General features: G+C 38.5%; 1 protein-coding gene across 3 annotated transcripts in view; it reads right to left on the bottom strand.

Annotated features, from left to right (window-relative positions):
• The window catches only part of atp11b (ATPase phospholipid transporting 11B), a 50,355-nt gene that overhangs the window by 21,922 nt on the left and 5,313 nt on the right, over positions 1 to 23,120 (bottom strand). For all 3 annotated transcript variants that reach the window (XM_084911051.1, XM_084911052.1, XM_084911055.1), the window contains exons 2-23: positions 19,529 to 19,645; positions 17,649 to 17,738; positions 16,354 to 16,434; positions 15,915 to 16,022; positions 14,230 to 14,358; positions 13,373 to 13,476; positions 11,925 to 11,972; positions 11,664 to 11,728; positions 11,450 to 11,531; positions 11,219 to 11,369; positions 9,995 to 10,192; positions 9,585 to 9,743; positions 9,265 to 9,452; positions 7,596 to 7,664; positions 7,324 to 7,397; positions 7,023 to 7,126; positions 6,010 to 6,191; positions 1,985 to 2,188; positions 1,698 to 1,851; positions 1,456 to 1,558; positions 1,214 to 1,359; positions 390 to 449 (exon numbers count right to left, since the gene is read on the bottom strand). In XM_084911051.1, coding sequence (XP_084767177.1) covers positions 390 to 449; positions 1,214 to 1,359; positions 1,456 to 1,558; positions 1,698 to 1,851; positions 1,985 to 2,188; positions 6,010 to 6,191; positions 7,023 to 7,126; positions 7,324 to 7,397; positions 7,596 to 7,664; positions 9,265 to 9,452; positions 9,585 to 9,743; positions 9,995 to 10,192; positions 11,219 to 11,369; positions 11,450 to 11,531; positions 11,664 to 11,728; positions 11,925 to 11,972; positions 13,373 to 13,476; positions 14,230 to 14,358; positions 15,915 to 16,022; positions 16,354 to 16,434; positions 17,649 to 17,738; positions 19,529 to 19,645 — 2,616 coding nt within the window. The remainder of the gene's footprint in view (positions 1 to 389; positions 450 to 1,213; positions 1,360 to 1,455; positions 1,559 to 1,697; positions 1,852 to 1,984; positions 2,189 to 6,009; positions 6,192 to 7,022; positions 7,127 to 7,323; positions 7,398 to 7,595; positions 7,665 to 9,264; positions 9,453 to 9,584; positions 9,744 to 9,994; positions 10,193 to 11,218; positions 11,370 to 11,449; positions 11,532 to 11,663; positions 11,729 to 11,924; positions 11,973 to 13,372; positions 13,477 to 14,229; positions 14,359 to 15,914; positions 16,023 to 16,353; positions 16,435 to 17,648; positions 17,739 to 19,528; positions 19,646 to 23,120) is intronic.

The following is a 23,120-nucleotide window of genomic DNA, read 5'->3' as shown; positions in this document are numbered from 1 at the left end:
GAGAGAGGCTGAGCAGAGTTGGAGCAAAGCGGAAAAACAAATGAGTAGGAACATACACACAGTACTAGAAGATGAGGCAAGAGGATTATAATATGGCCTCCCAGTAAAAACTATAGTCTTACATGGTTAATAATATTTTGGGACTAGCTTCCAAAACCATGCTACATAAATAATTGAAAAGACAGAAATTCAATAGACTTCTGATTCTTAATTTTAAAGCCTATAAATAATAAGATCCATTTTCGTTTTTATTTAACACAGATTCACTACAAGAGACATCGAAAAAGAAAAAATCTATAAAAATGCACTCAATCCGATACCTAATAAGGACCAGGACCAAAACACCACTGACATTAAAAAGACAAAGATACAGAGAGTGTGAGACTTACTTGTTGTGAAAACAAACAGAAGAACTGGTATAAAAACTGCGGCGTGATAAAACACACATTCTAGAAAAGACAGAGTGAAGGAAAGAAACATTAAAAATATTGCAGTGACAGGAGACACCACTGAACACGCTCTTAGTTATGCTACGGTCACACTAGGGAAAACAGTGGTCGGAGGCCACGGCACAAGCTAAATTATTGTGACTGTGTGCAGTGAACCTGTAGTCCCGTTGCCTTTGAAATGGTGTCTTTGAAGATGGGAACCAAGTCAGTGAGTAATTGTATCACGACAATGATAAAATGACAATAAAAGAGTCAGTCTGCTATCTGAATGGGGTTAAGTTGGCAATTACACAGCAACAGATAAGTGATTTGTTATTTGAAAATGTAAAAACAGGCCCTGTGCAAACTTGTTTTAGATAGGAAAATAACCAGAATACAACCATTTGGCAACCAATTAGGCAAAGTCTTCTTTTGCAAAGAGATGCATCACAGACCAGCTGCACTCAGACTGAGACTGAATTTGTGAGCATTTATAAATTACACAGCAATATTTTGTAAACCTTCACCAATCTGAGAATGATTGCAGAGCACCACTGTTTGGAGCTGGGTTGACTCCCACCAGGCAACCTGTGCAATTCCTTTTTGACTTAAAAGAGTTACTGCAAATACATGCAATTTGTTGCTAAATTAAAAAAAACAAAAACAAAACAAAACAAATAAAAACACACTGATTTCTCTTAGCCACAGGGAATGTGTCTTGTATTTTCATTCTAGTGGGACTGAACGATTACAGCGGAAGTAGAAAGTCTCTTTCTAGATCTTACCTTGTAGAAAAAGTACTGTACAAGAGTAGCTATTCGAATGTAGTAGAAGTGCCCGTGGACCAGCAGGAGTTTGGCCAGGAACTTGAACCTGGCAATTGCATAGTCGCTGTTTCTCACGGCCTGACGACCCTCCTTCCCCATGATACCTGGAGAGACAGACATACTGGAGATCACACTGCAGAACACTAATACCATGTCGTGTGAGACAATACAGTCTGTATGTACGTGAGCTAGGTGTTTACCTATGCCCACATGGGCTTCCTGTATCATACTGACATCATTGGCTCCATCCCCAATAGCTAAGGTGATGGGTTTTTCTGGAGATGTCTTTAAAAGACGCACAACCTAGACATAACAAAGTAACAATGGCATCACAGGTGAGCTTCAGAAAATTTGCAGAGACAAAAAACAAACAAACATAAAAAAAAACAAAGGAACTCCATCCACCCACAAACAATTAAAAATGCTTACAAGACAATAATACCTTAGCTTTCTGCAGTGGGGCCATGCGACAGCACAGCACAGCTGAACAGTTTTTACACACTTCCATAAAGAGCTTCTCGTGTTCCCTCAATGCTAAAGACAGACTAGCTCCATCTACAACCAATCCATGCTGTATGACATGGTCCTCCCTTAACCTGTGAACAGACAGAGAAAAAGTTAAAAAAAGAACACAATATGAGGTCAGGGGGATATATATATATACACACAAAATTAAACAACATGTATGCTGTCAGATAACATCATTACTTTCAGCAGAATCACACCTACCTCCTGGACAGTCTGCGGAGCTGCTCAGCACACTCGTTATCAGAGTGCTGCTGCAGGAGCTCCAGGATGTTCATGGTTCTGTGGAAGTGGCCACAGGACAGGCTTACACTGACTGCCGTCTCATGTTTGTCCCCTGTCAGCACCCATACTTTGATTCCTGCGAGTCGCAAAGCCTCAATGGTCTCCTGGACCTTGTCCTGAAGTCTAGGGATACAAGAAAGAGAGAAAATAAACACTTTGGTCTTCAAGGTAACGCAGACAAAGTGTGGGTAACTTGATGGAACTGATCAAACTAAGCTTCATAATTTAACACATCTACTGAAGGGTTAGCAAGAACTGGTGAGCAGAGGGTGACTGACTACTTTGTGTTTTTCGCTGCAGTTATTTTTCGAAAGATTCAAAGACAGTTTGATCTGATCTAATATTTTCATGCCAATCGGCATTACATTTTTCATGTTACACAGATGTTGGAGGGAACCCTTCGTCTCATCTTCCATACCAGAGGATCCCCGGGAGGATCTCATTTCAGATACAGAAGCAGAGAAGTGGGAAAAAGGGAGAGCGAGCAAAAAGATAAACAAAGTGGGAGACGCAAGAGGCTTATGTGAGGAGCAGATGGCGAGCGGCTGCAAACACACATCAACATTCATTTCCAGAGAGGCTCAGTGAGGTGACGTCTTCTTCTCCCTGCTGACTATTTATTGTCTGTTAAAAATCTTCCCACTGTGTTTATCTGTCCGTTTTGCCTGTGTGTTTCTTCAGTTTTGAATTTTTTTTTTTCTTTTGGGGGGGGGGGGGGGGGTGTTACATGGCTGGAAGCCCAAGACAAAAAAAGCCTAAAACAACGACAGCAACAACAAAACACAAGCAGATTTGATCCACTGTGGATGATGTCCATTTCTCAAAACGTACTTTTTTTTTTTTGCAATGTGTGAATTACAGAAATAAGGTTCCGAGTTTTGTTGTCAGTAGTTGGGCGTACAGTGGTCCCTCGCTATAACGCGGTTCACCTTTCGTGGCCTTGGAGTTTCGCAGATTTTTTTGTGTGCAATTTTCCATGGTTTTTTTTTTTTGTTTTGTTTTTTTTTGTTGTTTTTTTTTTTTAAACAGCGCATTGTGTTCTGCGTCCTGATTGGCTGTACACCATTGTCGATCAATCTCGTGCAGTGTCTCTGTACAGTACAGAATGCGTTCAGCTTGTCAAATTTACATAAATCTTTGATCGCTAGCAGTGTGACTCTGAAGCGCTGTACTGTATGTTTGTAAGCTTTCTCCCCAACAAACACAACAATGTCGACGAAAAGCTTTGCACCGTCAAAGGCAACTGCGGGTGCCTTTGGTTTCATTCTATAATACTGGTCATTTTCTTTTACAAAGGTTTGAGCTTTAAGAGTGTTTAAACAAGAGAGAAAAGTGTGAAAACGTCCATGCCAGTCTTTGAAAAGTGTATAAAGTGTGTAGTGAGGGGTTTTACAGCCTTAAAACATCTAAAATAATTGTAAAAAATAAAGTTGGCTACTTCGCAGATTTTACGTATCGCGTGTTATTTTTGGAATGTAACTTCTGAGATAAACGAGGGACCACTGTACTGCACAAACTGTTGAGATTTCAAATCCATTGAGAACTCAAGAAGGCTCACAAATAGTGATAAACATGACAAATGAATCTCTGACCAAAACTCTACAGGGTCACGTGATTCTTGCAAAAATGTCTAAAGTGCCGGTAAAGCTACCAATAGGACTTAACCATTACACCTTGAGACCAAATTAGGTGAATACCTGTCTGTGTAAGGTCTCATCCTAGTCATGGTAGTCTTAAGAGCTGGAATAAAAGATTTTTTAAAAAGAAGGCAACTGTACTTTTTTCAATTTGAGAAGACACTTCATCTCTCAAAGGAGCTTCAGTTCTAAAACCAAAAGGTGGCGTGTGCAATGTATTTAATCCCCGGAGGGGGTTGTCCCATTTTGAGGTTGCGAGTTATCACATGAGCCAAGGTGTGAAAAATGGCATGGGTCAACTCACACCTCAGCTCATTACGGGGCAAGGTCTCACAGTTTTTATGCTCACCGCGTTGCTTGTTGTGTGGGAGATGGTTTTCACAACTTCGCCTCCTTATTAGCGCGCATGACGCGATATTGTCTGAGTGGTGAAACCTGGCGTTTATGAGAATACTGTAGCGGCTTCCTGCCACGACGGAGGGTATATTGGCACCTTTAGAGTGGTTTCACCCTTAACGTAACCCAACTACACTTTAAATAACCAGGACCCCTGGATGAGAGGTGAAACATCTTCACAAACTTAAAAGTGTCTTCAACCACGATAAATTACAGATGGATGGGTGACAGATGTTTTGCCATGGCATAAGCCTACTGGTCCTTCAAGTTCTTGATTTTATCCAATAGCTGCTCAGATATCCAGATCTCGATCACCAAAGTGGACAGACAAATTGTCAACCGAAATTGGCCAGCGTAAACAAAAAATCCAGAAGCCTGTGTGGCACATAAATCATCTACTCCTGTACAATGGCATCCTGTTTTTAAAGTTAACCATCTTCAAATAGTGCAGTAGTCAGTTGTTTAAATTGATCTAATTTAATGCCCAGAACCATGTAGCATTTTCCAAAAGTGAGCAACACTTACAATTAACATTATCTTAACCCCACATTCCTAAAAATTTACTCAGATTAAGATAAGATAAAACTTTATTAATCCCTCGGGTGGGTTCCTCTGGGAAATTCTGTCACACAAGTGTTTGGAAAAGCAAGCAAACCACAACCAGTACTTCAGTGTACTGACTGTACTGACCAAATTAAACAATTTCTTCTTGATTTAAAAGAATTGATGCTTTAATTTATAGCAAAAATTGTGTTAAAAAAAAAAAAAAAAAAAAAAGTAAGACCTGAGTCTACCTAGTTCACTTGACTCTACTTAAGCCTAGACTGTAGATTATTACTTTGTGTTCAAAGCACACATCAAAAGCCTGCTTTGTGTATTATTAGTTTAGCGAGACTGTGTTTGTCCTTAACCCTTTAAGACCTACCATAGAACCAAGGCCGCCAGAGCTTACTTTATATTTTTACATGCTGTAGTGCCATTTTTGGGAGCATTTCAAGTTGCTATACATCAACACAACTGTTATAGCCCACATTTTAATAATATGTATGCATTAAGTCCATAGTAACGACATAAATTGCAAAAAAGTGCAATAAATTACATATATTTCTACTTGGAGAAATTTAAGAGGTTTATCCCTCAAAACTTTAAATACAAAAAAGTTGCAAAAAATAGTTTACAACAACAGGAAATTTATTTTGAGTGTCTTCATAGTTTTATTTTTGAGATACACCAATTTTTATATACTGCAGAAAAAACGAAAAACAGTCTTATGATGCAAATTTGCAAACAGCATGTGCATCAAAATAAACTATTTTAAGCAGTGCAATTTGAGTTCTAAGCATCCCAGAAACTATTCAGAAAAGCATAAAGTCAAACATGACTTATAAAAACACCAGTATAGGCTTCTAAGGCCTACAAGTAAAAAAACTACATTTTCTGCAAAAAAATGACGTCACTTCCGGTTTCGGGCAGGTAATGGCGGACATGCGATCGTTCGCGCTGACGTCTGTTTCAATGTGGGAAGTGTTATGAACAACTGATCGGATCGGCAAAGTATGTTTCTGGAATATTACGTTTTTGTTCCTGCAAGCGCTTTTTATGCAGCTTTTGCAAAGCTATGTGTGGAAGGAAACCGTGACTTAGGACAAGCTGATGGCATAAGATGTAAGTACAACTCCTCCGGTTTCATACGCAAAAAAAATTATTGCGCTAGCTTACGCGGTTCCGGTTCTACAGGGATTTAAAAATAGTTAAGCAAAACAGAGCGTGCCCGCTCCAATCGGCTTTAAAGGGTTAATACTGGTTTAGGTGTGGATAATCAATGCAAAATCCTTTCTGTATTGATTAGCACGGATTATGAATGTGATGAGAATGTCAAGATATTTTATTTTATGTTTTGAGTCTCCATACTTGTCCTCCACTCCTGTTGCTCCCAGGAGCTGCAAGTCTTTTTCAATGTAGCTGAAGGCTTCCTGCAGTCTCTCCTCCCTCTGCTGCAGCGCGGTGCGGGCACTGTTTAGTTTCTTGTCCACATCGATGTACTCCTCTGGACTGAAGTGGCGGCATGCTACGACCAGGGTTCGCAAACCTTTCTATAATTAAATTAGGAGAATGGAGTTCAGAAAAATGATTCAAAACAGGGAAGAAAAAGAAGAAAAATCAAAAGAAAGGTTAATAAAATGATGAAGGATAAAATGAGACACCACGTTTGGGCAGATGGTAAGGTCAAATGTCGGCAAGGTTGGAAAAAAAAAAATCATAAGAGAATGATGGGAAGAAATGAATCCAGGAAACAAAAAAGCAAAGAGAAAGAAAGACGAGAAAAACAAATTATTAAAGCTTGACTCTAAATCACAGAGCGAGCCTGAGGGGTAGATGACCACAAATCAACCCACCGACTCCTGGGTACTAACGTATGATGACATGATGTGAGGGCAGTGCGTGTGTGTGTGTGTGTCTGTTGTGGCGAGGAATTTACAATGTAATGGGAACAGAGAGCCACAGAGCCAAAAGTAATCACTGTAACACTGAAAAATGTCAGGCCTACACATACAGACACAAATCTGAGGACATAAATCAAAATATATATATTTAAAGGTTTCTTTTGAAGACAGATGTATCAACTTCATCCAATTTGTCTCAGACATCTGACCACAGGGATATCGGGAAGTTTCATATTGATAATCATATTACCTCTAGACAGGTAAGTCATTTGTATCCTATTAAATAATACATGTGCAGCTGATCTGTGTGACTTCAATGGTAAAAAAAAAATGTGTTTCTGCAACAGATGAAAAATCCCCCCCAAAAATATTGTGCTTAAGGGGTGATGAATCTGTATCATGATTGTGAAAATATGAGCATCTGGTTAATATTTAGAGAGGAAAACAAACAAACACATAAATAAATAACAAAAATCTTACCATGGCAAACTCATCAACGTGCAGCCTTGTCTTTTCGATCTCACCACTAGTCGCGAAAGGCAAAATGGCAGACTCCGCCCCCTTGGTGAACAACACTTTGCCTCCTTGAAAAGCAACACAGCAAGAACATATACGCTAAATATGCATTAAAATGTCAATTTTCAATAAAAATATAAAATAAAATACAAAAAAAACTTACTATATTATACTTGTAAACATAAGCGTTTTTATTGTTAATGGTTAAATTCATTTTTTTCACTTGCAACAAACGTACAAGTTCAGCTGAAGAACGTGGTATTACCTGAGGGAGTTTGCAGTATGACACTCATCCTCCTGCGGTTAGGATCAAACTCGAGTACATGGAGCAGTTTATACCTGAGTGTCCAAACAAAGACCCGTCAGACATAGTTACTCGTTTTGAACAGGGACGATTTATTTTTTGGCAGCAGGTTTTTATTATTTATTATTTTAGTTTAAAAACTATGAGAGCATGGAACATCTGAGTGAGATTAAGAAAAACAACAATCCACTGTAATCTTATTTGCGATTTTAAAAATGAACAAGGTGACATACTTTTCAAACTTGCCAAAAGTTTTGATTTCCATGGTATCTCCATTGCTGCAAGTGAAGGCCACTCCAATCCTGAGAGAGAAAAAATAAAAAATAAAACAAACCCCAGCACTTATATTAACATCTTACAACAACTACCTTTAACTGCAAGCTGTAGCATTTTTCTCAGGACACCGAATCAATACATAATTCACTCAGTAATCCATCCATTCTCTCTGTACTTTGAATAAATGGAATTTAAGTCTAAATGACTGCTTTCTGTCTTTATTTGAAATTTACACAGCATTAGAAACTTTTTTTAAACTGTTTTGCAGCAGAAAAAACAAAACACTCTAAGCACTGAACTCTACTGTCTGGACTTCCAGTTTCATAGGGTGTTCCTGCAAAACAGGATCCTGAATCAATGGGTGGATTTACTTTAAGGTACAAATTATAATTTACAATGGATGACGACACAGACAGCACAGACAGGCAGTCATTCCGGTTATGCTTCCTTTAAGCCCACTTGAAGTCTGCCTGACCGGCGCATGTGCAATTGATGCACTGCAGTTCTCTTTAGACGAACTCACATAGCTCTCATAAAAATGGGCAGACACACACACATCCAAACAGAGCCTTATGCTAAACGTCCAACGATGAACTTAACGTCAGTCTGACCCAAGTAGACCTTAAAACACTCGTGGACAAGCAAACCATAGCTTGGTCCTAAAGAGCTACATGCAGAAATTATCAATTTATCAAGGTTTTCTTGTAGATCTAGAGGTGGTGTTTTGATTCCAGTTTCTTTAGCTGCCTAATGTTTAAGCAGCAAAGCAGAATGCGCTCACAATACCGCGTTTGCCCTTTCAGGACATATTCCCACAGTGGTCAGCTTGGGTTTTTGAATCGCTTCCTGGATATTGAATTGCTGCCCATATAGTATTATTGCAACACTGAAAGGAACAAGTGGTCAGCAGCCCAACCTCAGTGTCCCCCCCCCCACCAAATTTCCCTTTGCAGCTAACACAATCAGTACAGCATGAATCATGTCAAAGCAAGGATTCTTATACACTTTCATTTATATAGCACATTTCCAGTTCTCAGCACTTTAGACTGCACCTATTCTACATCACATCCACAGCAAATTTAGGATATCACCAATTAACCTAACATGCATGTCACTGGTATCTGGAGGAAAGTGACACTGCCACAGGGAAAACGTGTTTACTCCACACAAAAGGACCCCAGCTGGGGTTTGAACTAGGTACCTTGCTGTGAGGTGCCAGTGCCAATCACTGACCCATCTAGAAAGGCACAGACAAAACCGAACTCATATTTAAAGTTTAAAGAAGACTAAGAAAGATTTGAGGAATCCTTAACCCTGGAGAACCCATGGGGTCAGATCCGACCCCATTGGTTTACTAGGGAAACCATGGGGTCAAATTTGACACCATGGGTTCTCCGGGGTTAAATTAATAAAGACCTTTAAGACGTTTTGTTGTGGCATTACTGGGATGCAGACTACAATTTACACATTTCCTGTGTTGCAACCTCTGCAGTCCGGTGCAACCACCAGCTCTTAATGTCTAACATCACAACGCACAGCAACAACTTCGTCAGTCTGTTTTTTGTGCATAAATTTTAACCTGTGAACCTGAAACTTGCAGAAGAGGAAGCTCAAGTGTCACCTTACCTTTTTGTTGCCTCTACTAAAGCTTTCTCATCCGGTGAAGAGGCGTAGTACTCCATGGGACTGGAAGAGAACCCGTTGGCATGGGAGAATGGGTCTCCTCCCACAGCCAGGCAGTCTGACTGGTCATAGCTGATCTGAACTGTGTGACACAGTGACACTGCCTTGAGAAATAACAATTCGTCACCCATCTGGAAGGAAAGATGAGACATAAATTTTTATTTTCTCTCTCTCTCTTTTCTTGATGGATACAAACACAGCATGTTATTTAAAAAAAAACAGAAAAAGAAAAGAACCAGGCCTGCAATATATATATGCAATACCAGGGGAGGCATAGAACCATCTGGTGAGTCGTCTGTCATTCCCTCTGGTAAAAGTTTGCCATTAACTTCCCGGTACTTGGTTCCATTAATCGAACACTCGCGGAACTGCATTTCATTTTCTGTTAGTGTGCCCGTCTTATCAGTAAACACATATTCCACCTGAAAAACAGAAACACACAGATGCTCACTGAAGTACACTAACCATTAAAGTCGGCATAGTTGTATGCTGTATACTGAATATGTACATAAACGTAATTCACCGATTCAAACCGGTTCATATTTCTAAATTACTAAAAATTCATGATATTTCATATAAAATTCAGATGATACAGCAGGATATCCATGCATATCCATGTTCAGGGTGTGCTTTGTAATATGCATACATAGGCATCTTCATTCCTCTTTCATACCTGTCCCAACTCTTCATTGAGGTCAGAGGTATTGACCTGAGCTTTCTGGTCACTTTCCTCATGGTAAAGGTCCAAATCCCAGCCAATGAAAAAAGAGCCAAGGAACTTTTGCATCTCCACAGTAACATAGAGCGAGATAGGGATGATGAAGTTATAGAGCACCAGAAAAGCCAAAAAGTCTGAGATGAACTTTAAGATCTGAAAGAACATGACAGATTCTTTTTTATTTAAAGAGAGGACAAGAGAGCAGTACAATGAAAAGTATAAAGTAAATTTATATACATGCAAGTCGTTTGCACTGCTGCAAGAAAGAGAAATTATATAAACTGTATGAGAGAAGCATTACAAAAAAATGCAGGAGAATATTAAGACTGTCTTTCAATAAATTCGCTTACATATATCTCAGCCATATACAGAATAATGAAACCGAAGTAGGCGAGGTAATTCACTGACATTAAGGGACTGATTATTTAACTGACAAGAAAGGATAAGGAGCACAGACTGAACATATGAGCAGCTATTAAAAGCCATGTTTGCACTGTATAAGCCTTTATGTGAGCCTGACTAACATGCTAATTAAAATAAAGAAATTATAATTAATGACTTAGATATACGTTTGTCTGCATTATAGACACGAGAAGGACTCTCAGAAATGTGTGATTTAATATTACAAATATAAGTTTAGCTATCCTTGGACCGGGATATTAGAAAGAGTTCAGACTTTACAAGAGCTTTATTATTTCCTGGGTTTTTTCCTGTGTGTCCAGGAAGCAGGACGGCTTGTGCACAACTATGATTTTTTTTTTTTTAATCTCTTGCTGTCTCAATACATAAGGGCTATTGTTCCCCGTGACTGATTACTGCTGGCAGGTTGGCTGATAGGCTGGCAGGCTGGCCCAGTGACAGGCATTTCCTTTCTAGTGTCTTGTCACAAAATCTAGAAACACTAACACAAGTAGTTTTGTAGACGTACTGTGCATGTCAATTCAAAGAATCTTTACCATTAATTAACTTACATCTACATTATATTATAGGCCCCTTATAATTTTTACGGGGATCAGAAAGTGAAGGACAGCGCAGGGTGCAAATGTAAACAGAGAGAAGAAGTGGAATGTCAACTAAAATCTCAACTCATCTAATCTCTGGAGTCGATAGCCTGCAGTCTTCACAAAAACAGATCAATAAGAATGCATTCCTCTGGTCGTGAAAACAAAGCAGACTAACCGGACTGCTGTTTCTCTCCGCTTCTGTCTTTTGGTTGTAGAAAGGTTCGTCCCATTTGATCTCAGCCTGCCAGGCGTACTTTAGGATGGTGCTGAGAATGGCCTCGGACAGCAAGATGATCAGGTAGATGATGAGGAAGGTATTCATGGACCTGACATCGTGAACATTGGGAAATATTAAGTTGGAGACTTCATTAAGCACATCTTAAAAAGCAATAATAAAATAGCTTACTTCTCTACGGCAGAGCGTTTCTGGGACTTGCATTTATAGTTGAGTGCCATCTTGGACTCCATGCCTGTATAAACAGCCACACCTGCAATAGCACAAAAAGGTAAATCATACTTCCAAATGTAGCGAAAAATGTGAATTCTTAATCGGCCTCATTCTTACGTGAAGTTTGTGCTTTGCTGAACCATTTATTTTTGTTCCTTTTATTTTGACTCACCAAAGATTTCTTTAGTATTTTTCAACCTGGCCCCTCGCAGCAGCAAATTCTCTGGACCCAGCGGTCTGACAAATACAAACAAGAGAAAAATACATCTGTATCTGTATCCAATGACATTATGCATCTTACAATGAATGCACAGTCTCCATATTTAAGTAACAATTTTCATTTATTTTTTACATTCACTCTCTTTTAATGGTGCTGTATCCTTAGCTCTAGTGCTTATAGCTGGTACTATAATAGACAGAAAACTCATCTCACCTAACTATCTCCTCCCCATGCTGAGTCACCGTCATACGACCAACAAATCTGGGAAAAAGAAGGAAGAAAGAAAAAACAGAGTTAAGTGGATTGATAAACCAAACAGGATACTCTGTTCGCATGCACAAAGTAAAAGGAAAAATTCAGGAAAGAACAGAAAACCTGAGACTTACATGCACTGTGATGACCAAATTACTTTAAAGCCTATGTTTATATTTTTATTCATCCACCATTCTCTGACATATTTAAGTAATTGATTTAATGCCTCTGCAGCTTAAGGAAGCTTTGTGACTCATAGAGCACTTAGAAGAAATGACAAACAGAAAAGCCAGAGAAAGCTGACATTCAGAGATTGAATTTTGGTCAGACTATATCGATCCAATGTGTGGCAGATGCAATTTTAATAATATATAATAACAATAAAATAATAAAGAAACAAATGCATTTTCCCAAAAAGACAACACAAAAGCTCTTTTTTTTATTATTATGCATTTTGTGATAATGAGCAGCAAATGTAATGTAATGGACCTCTAATACTGCATCTATATATTCTACAGTCAAGATGCCACAAAAAAAAGACAAGTTACAATAAAGACCTAAAAAAACCCCAAAAAAAACCCCACCCTAATGGACAGTCAACATAAATCAGTGCTTTGTGAATATAAATTAGGCCTATGGAGAGTTACATAATGAAGCCATTTGTCCAAGCATGACGAAACATTTTACATCTTATGATTGATAAATACTGAATAGTCTAAATGTCTATTGTAATCTTCATCCTACATTTAAAGTTCAGCTGTGGTCTTGTGACAATAATTTCCTGGCTAGATTTTGTTTTGGGTTTTTTTCATCCACCAACCTCAAGTTGAACATTAACTCGCAGGCAATTCTTGAGCTACTTTATCAAATAGGATCCCACATTGAAAAGGTTTTCAGACACAATGTGCATTCCTCTCTAATAGTAAAAAAAAAAAAAAATGGTAACAGTTCAGATTTTAGTTTCTCAAACAGACAGGAAAGGTTGCTATCATAGTGGAATTTTTAAGACTGTATACTCAATCAGGGTTTTCCACCCAAACACAACCCAAGCTGGTGCATCTGCCCTCTTACCTCCGGATTTTTGGCAATTCTTCCTCAGATTTAAGTATCCACCTGCACTTGCAACCATTTATATTTTTTACTTTTGCACCTGCACATATGGAGAGATGCCTTGTTCATGTATTACGAGATTTTCTTCAGACGTTTGGTAAACATGTTTTTTTCTGAGCAGCTTTTTCAAATTGTTACATAACCCTCTGACTGCTTTAGTTACCCAGAATAAGTTGCTGTTGCTTTTTTTTCTTATGTGGTTTAATGGGACTAAGTACCTTTTTTAAACATCTGTTGTCTGAATCCACACAATAGATTAGATTTATCTTGAAGGATCTGTACACTTAATTGACGATTACCTGTACAGGTCAGGTTCTGGTTGCTGACACTCCACCACAGCCTGCAATGCCTCCAGCTGGGAGACTGACTGGCACACTGATGTCTCAGCCACAGAGTAATGGGTCTAGAAAAAACACACACACACACAACAGTTTAATTAGTGATGGCTGGGAAGCATTGCTTCAAGTGGGACAAATGTGGTTTTCTGAGTGAGCAATGGGAAAATTATAACAGAAAAAACAGTGAAAACTCACAGATAAAATGAGAGGAAAAGCAAAAAAAAAAAAAAAAAAAAAAAAAAAAAAGAAAACGAAAACTCAGCACACTCTCAAAGTTGGGATCATTAATATGCCAGACACAAACTACATAGAATAGGAAAAGAACTCCTATTCTATGTAAACTGTTTCCATAAGCTGCTAATGAATGAGGCTCAGTGAGGAGCTCTCCATCCATAGGGCTTTAATATGCAGGCCATTAGCCTTATGATGTCTGACTCTCAGCAATATCGTCAACTTTCCTTCCTGTATATCAACACCATCACTAGTACGAGCAATTACTCACTGCAGTGACTCAGATCACAGACGATTTATAAAATTGGTTTCACATTTTCCTGACTAGGTTATTAGCCATGCATTCATGTCAGCACGTTTGCAACAACTGAAATTCAATATTGTTTTTTATGTAAATAATACTTTAAATGACCCAAACAGAAATATACACAAAGTGTCACTTCAACAAAGCAAAAATCTAGTATTTGCTTGAGCTGCGACAAAGAAAAGAGGGTGAAAATAGCTTCTGAAAACTCACAGTGACAAAGCTAAAGAGATTTAAACACCTCCAAGTATGTTTAACAGCACCACTCATATTATTGTCAGACCTTGAGATTGGTCTCTCCGTCAAGACTGGCTGTGGTGATGTGACAGGTGCCATCTGGACGATCTGACGACAGTAACACCAGGTCTGCTGGGAACGTTTCATCTTTAGCCACACGGACGATGTCTCCCACCTAGATGGATAGACAGAAGCAGGCACGGGGTAAAGTCTGTTCAGTTTTTCACTATATTTCAGTTGGATTGTCAAATAATTGTATTCACACATTTACGGTGATGTTTAATTGAGTTAAAATACGTTTAGCATCACTTAGGCAATATTATCACACGTTTTCAGACAGATAGGAGAAAAACTAAGTACACACACACACACACACACACACACACACAAATATTTTAGAAATCTAAAAATGTTTAAAACTAAATAGCTAAATGACTTTGTTAAGAAATATATTGTAGGCAAGTTAAAAATGATTGGGGTGCAACTATTATCGAAATTTGCAAATGTGTTCATTTTTGGTTGTTTTTGACCTCTGTGGTCTTTAGCGTACATGAAAACACAGTTGGACCCTTTGGAGGACGTTGGCTCACTCTGCTTCTAAACAAGCTCCAGAGCCGTTTTTGTATTGTGACAATGTGTTCTGATGTCAATGTGACCCAGGTACTAGGCCCACGCTGCAAGAGCTACACGCCGTCCTGTAGTCAGGTGTGCTTTGAGGATGTGGTACCACATAAAGACATAAAGAATACCGTTTTGCCTGAAAATTTGCCTAGGTAAATGGAAATGTTAGAGGTACATTCTCCATGTTATCTACTACTCCAGAGCCTGGCCAAGAAATGTACTGAGCATTCTCACTGGTTAGTGCAGTGTTGTGAAACATTTTAGTTCGCTGGGAGTGTTTCAAATGTTCTGTGTGGGAACAGAAATCAAACAAAAACTCTGTATTGTTCACACTCTAGACAATATGTTTAATTGTTATATTACAGTTTGTAATTTTTAGCTTTTTGTCTTTTCAGAGTAATACAACACTACATATGTTACTTATTTAATAGAAGCTATGCAGTTAGATGTTGTTTGTGAGTAGCAGGTTAGAAGCGATGTAGTTCTCCATAGACTGAGGACAATTAACTCTGAAAGGTCACCAAACACAAAGCAACTAGTCATCCTTTGTATTAGATTAAACAATTTCACTCCTGTTGGCACCTAGTTTCCTGTGAGGAAAAAACCCCTCAAGTGATTCATTTATTCTTTTACTAAAGTACACATTTAGAGATGTCTTTAGTGATGACCCCAGACATGCAACCCCACAGTGTTTCCATAGTGTCAGATAAGATCAGGAAAAACCTATATCATCACACAACCACCATTACCAGACAAGCCAAGGTATAAAATGACACAGTGTTTGAAGGGCAAATGCTGCAGCTAGTTATACAAATACAATTATACATAGAACAGAATCACATCACCGTTTCAGGGTTTATTTGAACAGGTCTCTGAGTGTTCACATACTGTACCATGGGAAATTAGGTATTAGAGTGAATTTATAAGCTTTAGATGGGAACAAATTTAAAGAAATGACACTTTAACATCCAAGCTAAAGTTAGTTACATCGATTCGTAAAGAGTTGCAAAAAGCTTTTCTTGATACCTTAATTTTCTTGGACCAAAGAAATTCTTTCTAAATTGGAATAACTGGCATAATTAAGGTCCTTTACAACTTTGATGATCTTACCCTGATATTCTTGGATCTCGTCTGGACCAGACTTCCACTGCGAACCACAAACACTGGAGCCCCATTTACCTCATTGTCAGCCTTGTGTCTCAGCCAATCCTCATAGCCCTGTGAAACACAACCAGTTACAAACTGCAGATGGCAGCTGGTTAAAATAATCTTATTTACTGACTATGGTTGTGTGTGTGGCACTACTAGAAACTGATCAACAGAAGTGGCCACCAAATTTAACAAGTTATTCTAAACAAACTTGTTTAATGTCAGAAACAGGAATGCTTCAAATGTTCTCAATCAATACTTTATAATTTCAAATGTGCTCTGTACAACAACAAAAGCTTTGAGCTTTGCCTACAAATAGACAATAATCATTGATGACGCATGCATGTTTGTTCCACATTTTCATGAGGAAGAGGAAGCGGCTATGTGGTTATGTTCTCACCTGTTTTATGGCAGTTACTGTGATCACAAAGAACAGAGGCAGGCCGCTGGTTACTGGGGAAGTTGGCGTATCTATCATTAACTTCAAAGAAAAATACAAAACAGAGTTTAGAGATGCTGCCAAACTAAAAAAGGGACTGTAAAAGTGGTAGTGGTTTTTGCAACAACAAGCAACTTGAAAAATACGACAGAAGTAGTGGCCAATGTGCATAAACAGGAAACCCGTATAACTTCCCTTAAAGGTCAACGATCAGATGAGAACAAGTCTCACACACACTTTTGAATTACTGTCTTTGTAAGCAGGGTCACTGGGATATTATATTTCCTCACCCCATATCCTGGTCTTAATAATCACAACGAAATGCTGAGCTAAGTGTGTGAAACTGAAGACCAAGCTAAAATGGTTTAGTGCCATTGAGCAGTGCTTTTATTAGTGGATATTAGTTTTGATTGGGGGGGTTTCATAAGCAGGTTTCTGGCAACTCTTTCACACTGTTGCACTAATCTACAGGTGGAAGTAGTCATCCAATAAAAAAAAACAAACAAAATAAATAATTACTCTAAAAAAAATCCTTGAGCAGACAAATGAGAAAGAAAGCAACATGAATGTAAACAATGCATGTTCATAAAAAAACAAATGCACTGCAAACTTTTCATGTGAGGAAAATGTGCAACATTTGTTAGGCTTCAAGCGTAACCACAAAGGCTTTAGGCAAGCAACACTGAATGTAAAGTGAAACTTTGCTTAAAAGGAAGACGCCTCAAGGAAAAGATCAAAGATATCTTAACACTTTAACACTTTCTGTAAATGGCTACACTAACAGAAGAATTCACCAGTCATCTAGAAACCCATCTAAAGCAATCTTTAAATGGTCAAATTGGCCATCTTAGATGAAAAGAGGCCCCTCTCTCAGTGATTTGAGGCTAAGCTGACTTCAGCCTCACTGACAAGTTGAGTGGGTGAAGTAGACAGAGTCAAGGCGATTGCTTTGGCTTCACTACACAGTGCAGAATAAATCAGAAGGCTAAAAATTTGAAAGCCAAATCCTACTTCAGCATAAAATGACTGATGCACAGTGAAGGCCTAATGCTTAGGGCTGGCTGCAAAGACACACATATTACTAAGTGAGTAAGTGTGTCGCTTTCATACAGAGGCAGACCAGTCTCTGCTCTGGTACCTAGAAGTCGATGAGTCACTCAATGCTCGGAAGCACAAGCACAAGAACGAGCACAGGCATTTGTATTAAGAGGAGGAAATACGTCAAGGAGTGTTCACATGCATTTGTGTGTCGTTACCTGTACAAGGAAGATAATGAGGAAGTAGAAGTTTGCTATCCTTCTGAACTGCTCAAACAGATTCTTGGGGACAAAATTCCAAACTGTATACTGAAATAAAAAAAAAAAAAAGAAAACATCTTTCAGGGTTTACTGAGACAGAATAATTGCTACTAAAGGTTCTTTTTTACTAAGTAAAACAGAGGAATTGAATTGCAAATACATAGATGGTGTATTGGAGGTATTCAAACTACTGTAGCAACTGTTAATTAGAGCAGAAAAAAAACACTTTTACTGTGTCATATTTATACTGGCCATATTTAAGACCCTACATGAATACAATAATATAGTTAAATGATATTCTGATTACCCCTGTAAAAGATCTTGTCTATGGCTATAGTGTTCACTGGCATTTCCAAATTGGAGCTTGAGATAAAGGAGTACAGCAGCTGTGCTGAGCTAAAGTGTGCTTCAGATAAACTGATTACTGGTTGCTCTGCGTAATTTACTCAATAAATGTGCCGTTTAAGTCTTTGTCTTACTTTATTAAGATAAAATACTACAGACAGTTAGGTCCATAAGTTTCTGAAGAATGAAAGTTTTGGTAGTTTTACCTCTGTGCACCACCACAATGGATTTTAAAATCCAACAATCAAGACTTGAATCAAGTCCCAAATTTCCATAGGCTCAGAAGTAAAGAAGCATCATTTTAAATTACAGGAATTTTTAATACTTGAATGAAAATCCTTTGCTGTCAATGACTTCTGGATCCTATGGACATCATCAATGCTGTGTTGAGATACTCTCTGCTCAGAGAGTATAGCCCTGTACACTTCACAATTCATCCTGCTGCTTCTATCAGCAGTCACATCATCAGTAAACACTAGCAGCCCAGTTCCACTATCACCCATACATGCCTGGGTTATTGTACTAGATTGTAGATGTGGCCCCTCCTGAAGTTCTTCTCATCTCCTGAAAGGGCTGGACCGGGACGAGCTGTCACGGCGCATTGTTATTATAAATAAAAACGTGATCGTGAGCAAAAACGGTGTGTGTGTGTGTGTGTGTGTGTGTGTGTGTGTGTGTGTCGCATACATCACAAGCTCATTTTAGGAGTTCCATTGACAAGCTATAATATACAAGTTGAATATTTGGAATCAACAGCCAATATATGTCACCCCCATTTAACATAAAATAATGAAGCCTTGCCTGAAACTGGTTGTCAGTTGCTTGTCCAATAACTTTTGAGCAGCTGAAAATGGGGACCATATATTAAAATGTGATTACTAAGCAGTTAATGCAATGTTTTTGTTAAACCCTTTGAATCAAAGCTCTGCATTTCAAGCTAATCTTAATTGAAAAAAAAATCTATTGCTGTGCAAAGAGGAAAAATATAAAACACATATGGACTTAACTGTATGAGTACACACGAATGGCAGAATTAACCTTATCCAAAATCAGTTTGAAATCAATGCCTGACTAAAGCAGGTGCTTTAACCCTCCCGTCAATCATTTAATCTACCGGCTAATCAATGACAGTCATGATTGCTGGAGGCAGGCCCTAGCTCCTTTTCTTTGTTATCCTTTTGTCTTGCCAGTGCTCTAGCTAACCTACTTAGCCTCTCACCAACACACAAGTTTTCTGTCTGTGCTAATCCTGTTATCAACAAATCACACTTTAAGCTTATCTCTCTCCTACCACACCAGAGATACACACTAATGTATTTAGCACTGGTCAACACTGGTGTCCGAAACCAGACTGAGTTTAGAGTTTCTCTGAATGACAATTTTTCTGTAGCCATAGTTGCTGTGACTGCAAAATGTTAGCGTTCATATCAAGAGGGGTTTTTTTTTTCTCTTGCACTTTAGACACAAATTTTAAGATCATAATTGTAACATACCTTGGATGAGATGATTCTGTTGTCAGCAAAGCGTTGTGGTATGTAGTGGCCATTCTGGGGGAAACGGTTAGCTACATACACTGTCCTGGTATCACTCTGATGAGGGGGGTCAAAGCCCTGAGGGAGAAAAGGGTGAGGCAGAAACACCAGACAAGTGTAAGGAAAGGTTAAAAAAACAAAACTGTATAGCTACCCAGATTTAAAACATCATCACTTCAACACCACACTAACTATAAAATTGCAGTTAATGATGTCATTGCAATATTATGATCTTATTTTAAACCAAGTTATTTAATACTGTTGGTGGTGTGATAAACCACTGCAAGTCTACACCGCACTAAAGTCCACCTGGAGCAACGTTTTGTGCTTCTATTCATTGTGGTTTCAGCTGCTGTATAGTTGGGAGTGTAAAGTGATTTCTCTGTGGGCTGTTATTTTGTCGAGTGCAGCACAGCTTAGTTTGGGGCTTGATAGATTTTACAGTAAGAGACAGAAAGAGAAGCAATACCAGACACGATGCTATTGTTACAGAATGTAAATACACATATCAAGAGTGAGAATATGGCAATGTGGCATTCCTTGTTTTATGATGACTGTATGTTTCCATTAAAAAGCAGATGTCTGAAAAGCCAGCCAAATGCAACAAACTTGGTAAAAATTTCTGCAGTTTTAGTATGGAGTCAAATAGGGCTGTTCGATATAACGATATATATCGGATGACGATATAAAAACGTCTATCATTTCATTTTACGCTATCGTTTGTTTCGTGGTGTCGCAAAATAAACTGTTTACGGCAATATTTTTTCATCGTTTTGATGGTCACTGTAGTGGCTATATTAATTTCTTAAAGTTCTCTCTTTCTCTTATATTTAAGATAACCACACTACAGACGGACAAGTGCCTGTTTTTATGCACGACGGTAAAACCACCGTGTGTCCGCTTGTTTATTTTCCACAATATTTTATTCTTTCACAATAAAGCTCAAGATCCTGTTGAGACTTTTCAAAATAAACAGAATCACGTGAAAGAGCAGAGTATTTACGGATGAGAAGCAAAAGAGAGCCATCAGGTGCTAAAAATATACCTTAGACTCAAACGTTAGAACAGGCTTTTCCCCGCAGCACGCCGTGTAATAAATACTTCCAAAAAAAAAAAAAAAAAAAAAAAAAAAAAAAAAAAAAGGCATCCGTTACAACTTATGTCTAAAAATGTATCATTTCATGCATCGGTTAAAACACTCAACTCCACGTACATGACGCCCAGCTGGAAACACTTCACGCAAGTTGAGCTGCCCGAGATTCACAGAATTTACAGAAAATGTTACATTCTTGTGATTTATATCATTATCGGGACGATAGATGTCTTATATCGGGATATGAGATTTTGGTCATATCGCACAGCCCTAGAGTCAAATCATTTTCACTTTTTCAGACAGTTAGAAAACATAACACATTTATGAAAGCAAAACAACTTTACAAGCAATGCCATCAACTTGGATGCAGACAAGCCTTATTGCAAACAATGTGGTAAGGCATGAATAACTAACCCTAACCCTAACCCTAACATAAATCTGTCCAAAGCTAACTTCCATACTTAAATACTCTGGTTGAACTGTATGTAATTACATAACAACCTTTCATGTTTTACTTGCATATTAAAATTTCACATTTAAAGCATTCCATTTCTTTTTAAAGCAGCACTTGTTGTTTAAAGTCACTTGCAAATATTTCATAAACATGCTACTTAAAACAAACCTCTAACATATTTACATTCAGATTGAGCAATTCAAATCTCCAGCATATTCTGGTAGGTCTTTGATAGTCACTACACCCTCAACATGTAAGAAAAATAACACCAATGACAAACAAGGTGAACTTTTCAACGAGTGACATTTCTAAGATTTTCTGGCGCTGACTGGTCTGACAAACCCCACCCAACTGCTGTACACAGACGACTAAAGGAGGCGTTTCCTGTTATTCACAAATGTAAGTGACGCAATACGCACACCCGACCACACAAAAAGGAATGTATCTGGGTCACGTCACTACACTCCCAGAAAGATCAACCTCTTTTCAGGGACACATGTAAACCATTAGCACCCATCTTTGTAATGTTCTCAGTCTCTTCATCTTTCTCCCATCTGACCGTCGTGAAAATGAATGCAGCACATGCAGTTCAATGACTGAATAACAGAACACCTGTTAGCCTTTAGCTCATATGACTTTGTCATACAGTAACTCAGCCAATGGGCAATGCAGGTGATGGCATAAAATCAGTTATCCACTTGTGGAAACAATATTTTCAGTATTCTTCATTTATTGAGCCAATACTGAAAATATTAGGGCTGGGCGATATGGCCTAAAATCTATATCACGGTATAATTTACGGTAAAAAACGTATTTTACACACTATAAGGCACACTTAAAATCCTTTAATTTTCTCAAAAATCGACAGTGTGCCTTATGTATGAATTCTGGTTGTGCTTACTGACCTCAAACAGATTTTATGTAGTACACGGCACTCAAAAATGTTTTAGTACGACTTTGGTAAGCTACGAAGCCGCACCGCCTGATAGATTGTCGGAGCATTACGGCTACCGTAGTCAGGAGCCTCGTGGAGTAATCTGGGTCCAAAACTCCGTCTTCTTCAGGTCCCAAAGTCAAACGAACACTGCGGCATCACTGAGAGTTAAAAACTGTCTAAATTTTTTCATCTTTATTAAAATGATCAGCATTGCTGCTTTACCAGGTGTAACAATTAAGTTTAACATTCAGGCATCCATGAAAACAGAATTTATTAAATTCAACGGAGTTAGAAGTTAGCAGGAAGTTAGCTCGCTAGCTTCCACCTAAACATGATATGCCATGTTCTGACTGAGAGATATCTGAAAAAATTAAAACGTACAGCTCTGCTATCACTTCCAACATAAATGAAGACAGAAAACTAAGCAGTGACGTTTGTAGGGTTACTAAAGATGGACTAGCTGGTATATAATGATGTCCTACGTAATCGCTAGCAAAACAGCTACGTTAGCATAACATTAGCACACTGAAGCTGAAGGATGAACGCTTTTTTCCACTCTATAAAAGTTAACGTGAGGGTTTCTCCTGGTTAGGGACAAATGCAATTGCATAGCAGGATGCTATACACGGACCAAACTTCAGTCAGGAGAACAACTGAGATCCATCCACAATACGAGGTTAGTCATTGATATACTGCAACAACACGGGAATAGAGCGGGTGCTAGAGAATTCGGCATTAATGAATCAATGGTACGGAAGTTTTTGGCTTTCCTCTTATTCCAAAAGTGCTTAGTCTCTTTGCTATTACTGTCGCCCAGCATAATTTGCAGATGATGTTGTTTGCAGCCGCTGCAATGCTTTCGACCAAAACAGGCGCAGCTTGATGATGACACCATCAACATGCGCTATTGTGGTAGCGTATAGTAAAAATCTCTACCGTTGGCCAAATTTATATCGTTTCTACCGTATACCGTTTATACCGCCAACCCCTAGCTCACAGCTTTAAAAAAATGGGCAGAGAAAAAAAGAGGGAAAATTTTCTCTCTCTCTTTTTCTGCATTTACATTTAT

The sequence above is a fragment of the Perissodus microlepis genome, chromosome 17 (assembly GCF_051167445.1).
Source record: "Perissodus microlepis isolate ML-2025 ecotype Zambia chromosome 17, ASM5116744v1, whole genome shotgun sequence".
NCBI lineage: Eukaryota > Metazoa > Chordata > Actinopteri > Cichliformes > Cichlidae > Perissodus > Perissodus microlepis.
The sequence above is the reverse complement of the archived record's forward strand: the minus strand, read 5'-3'. Positions and strand labels throughout refer to the sequence as shown.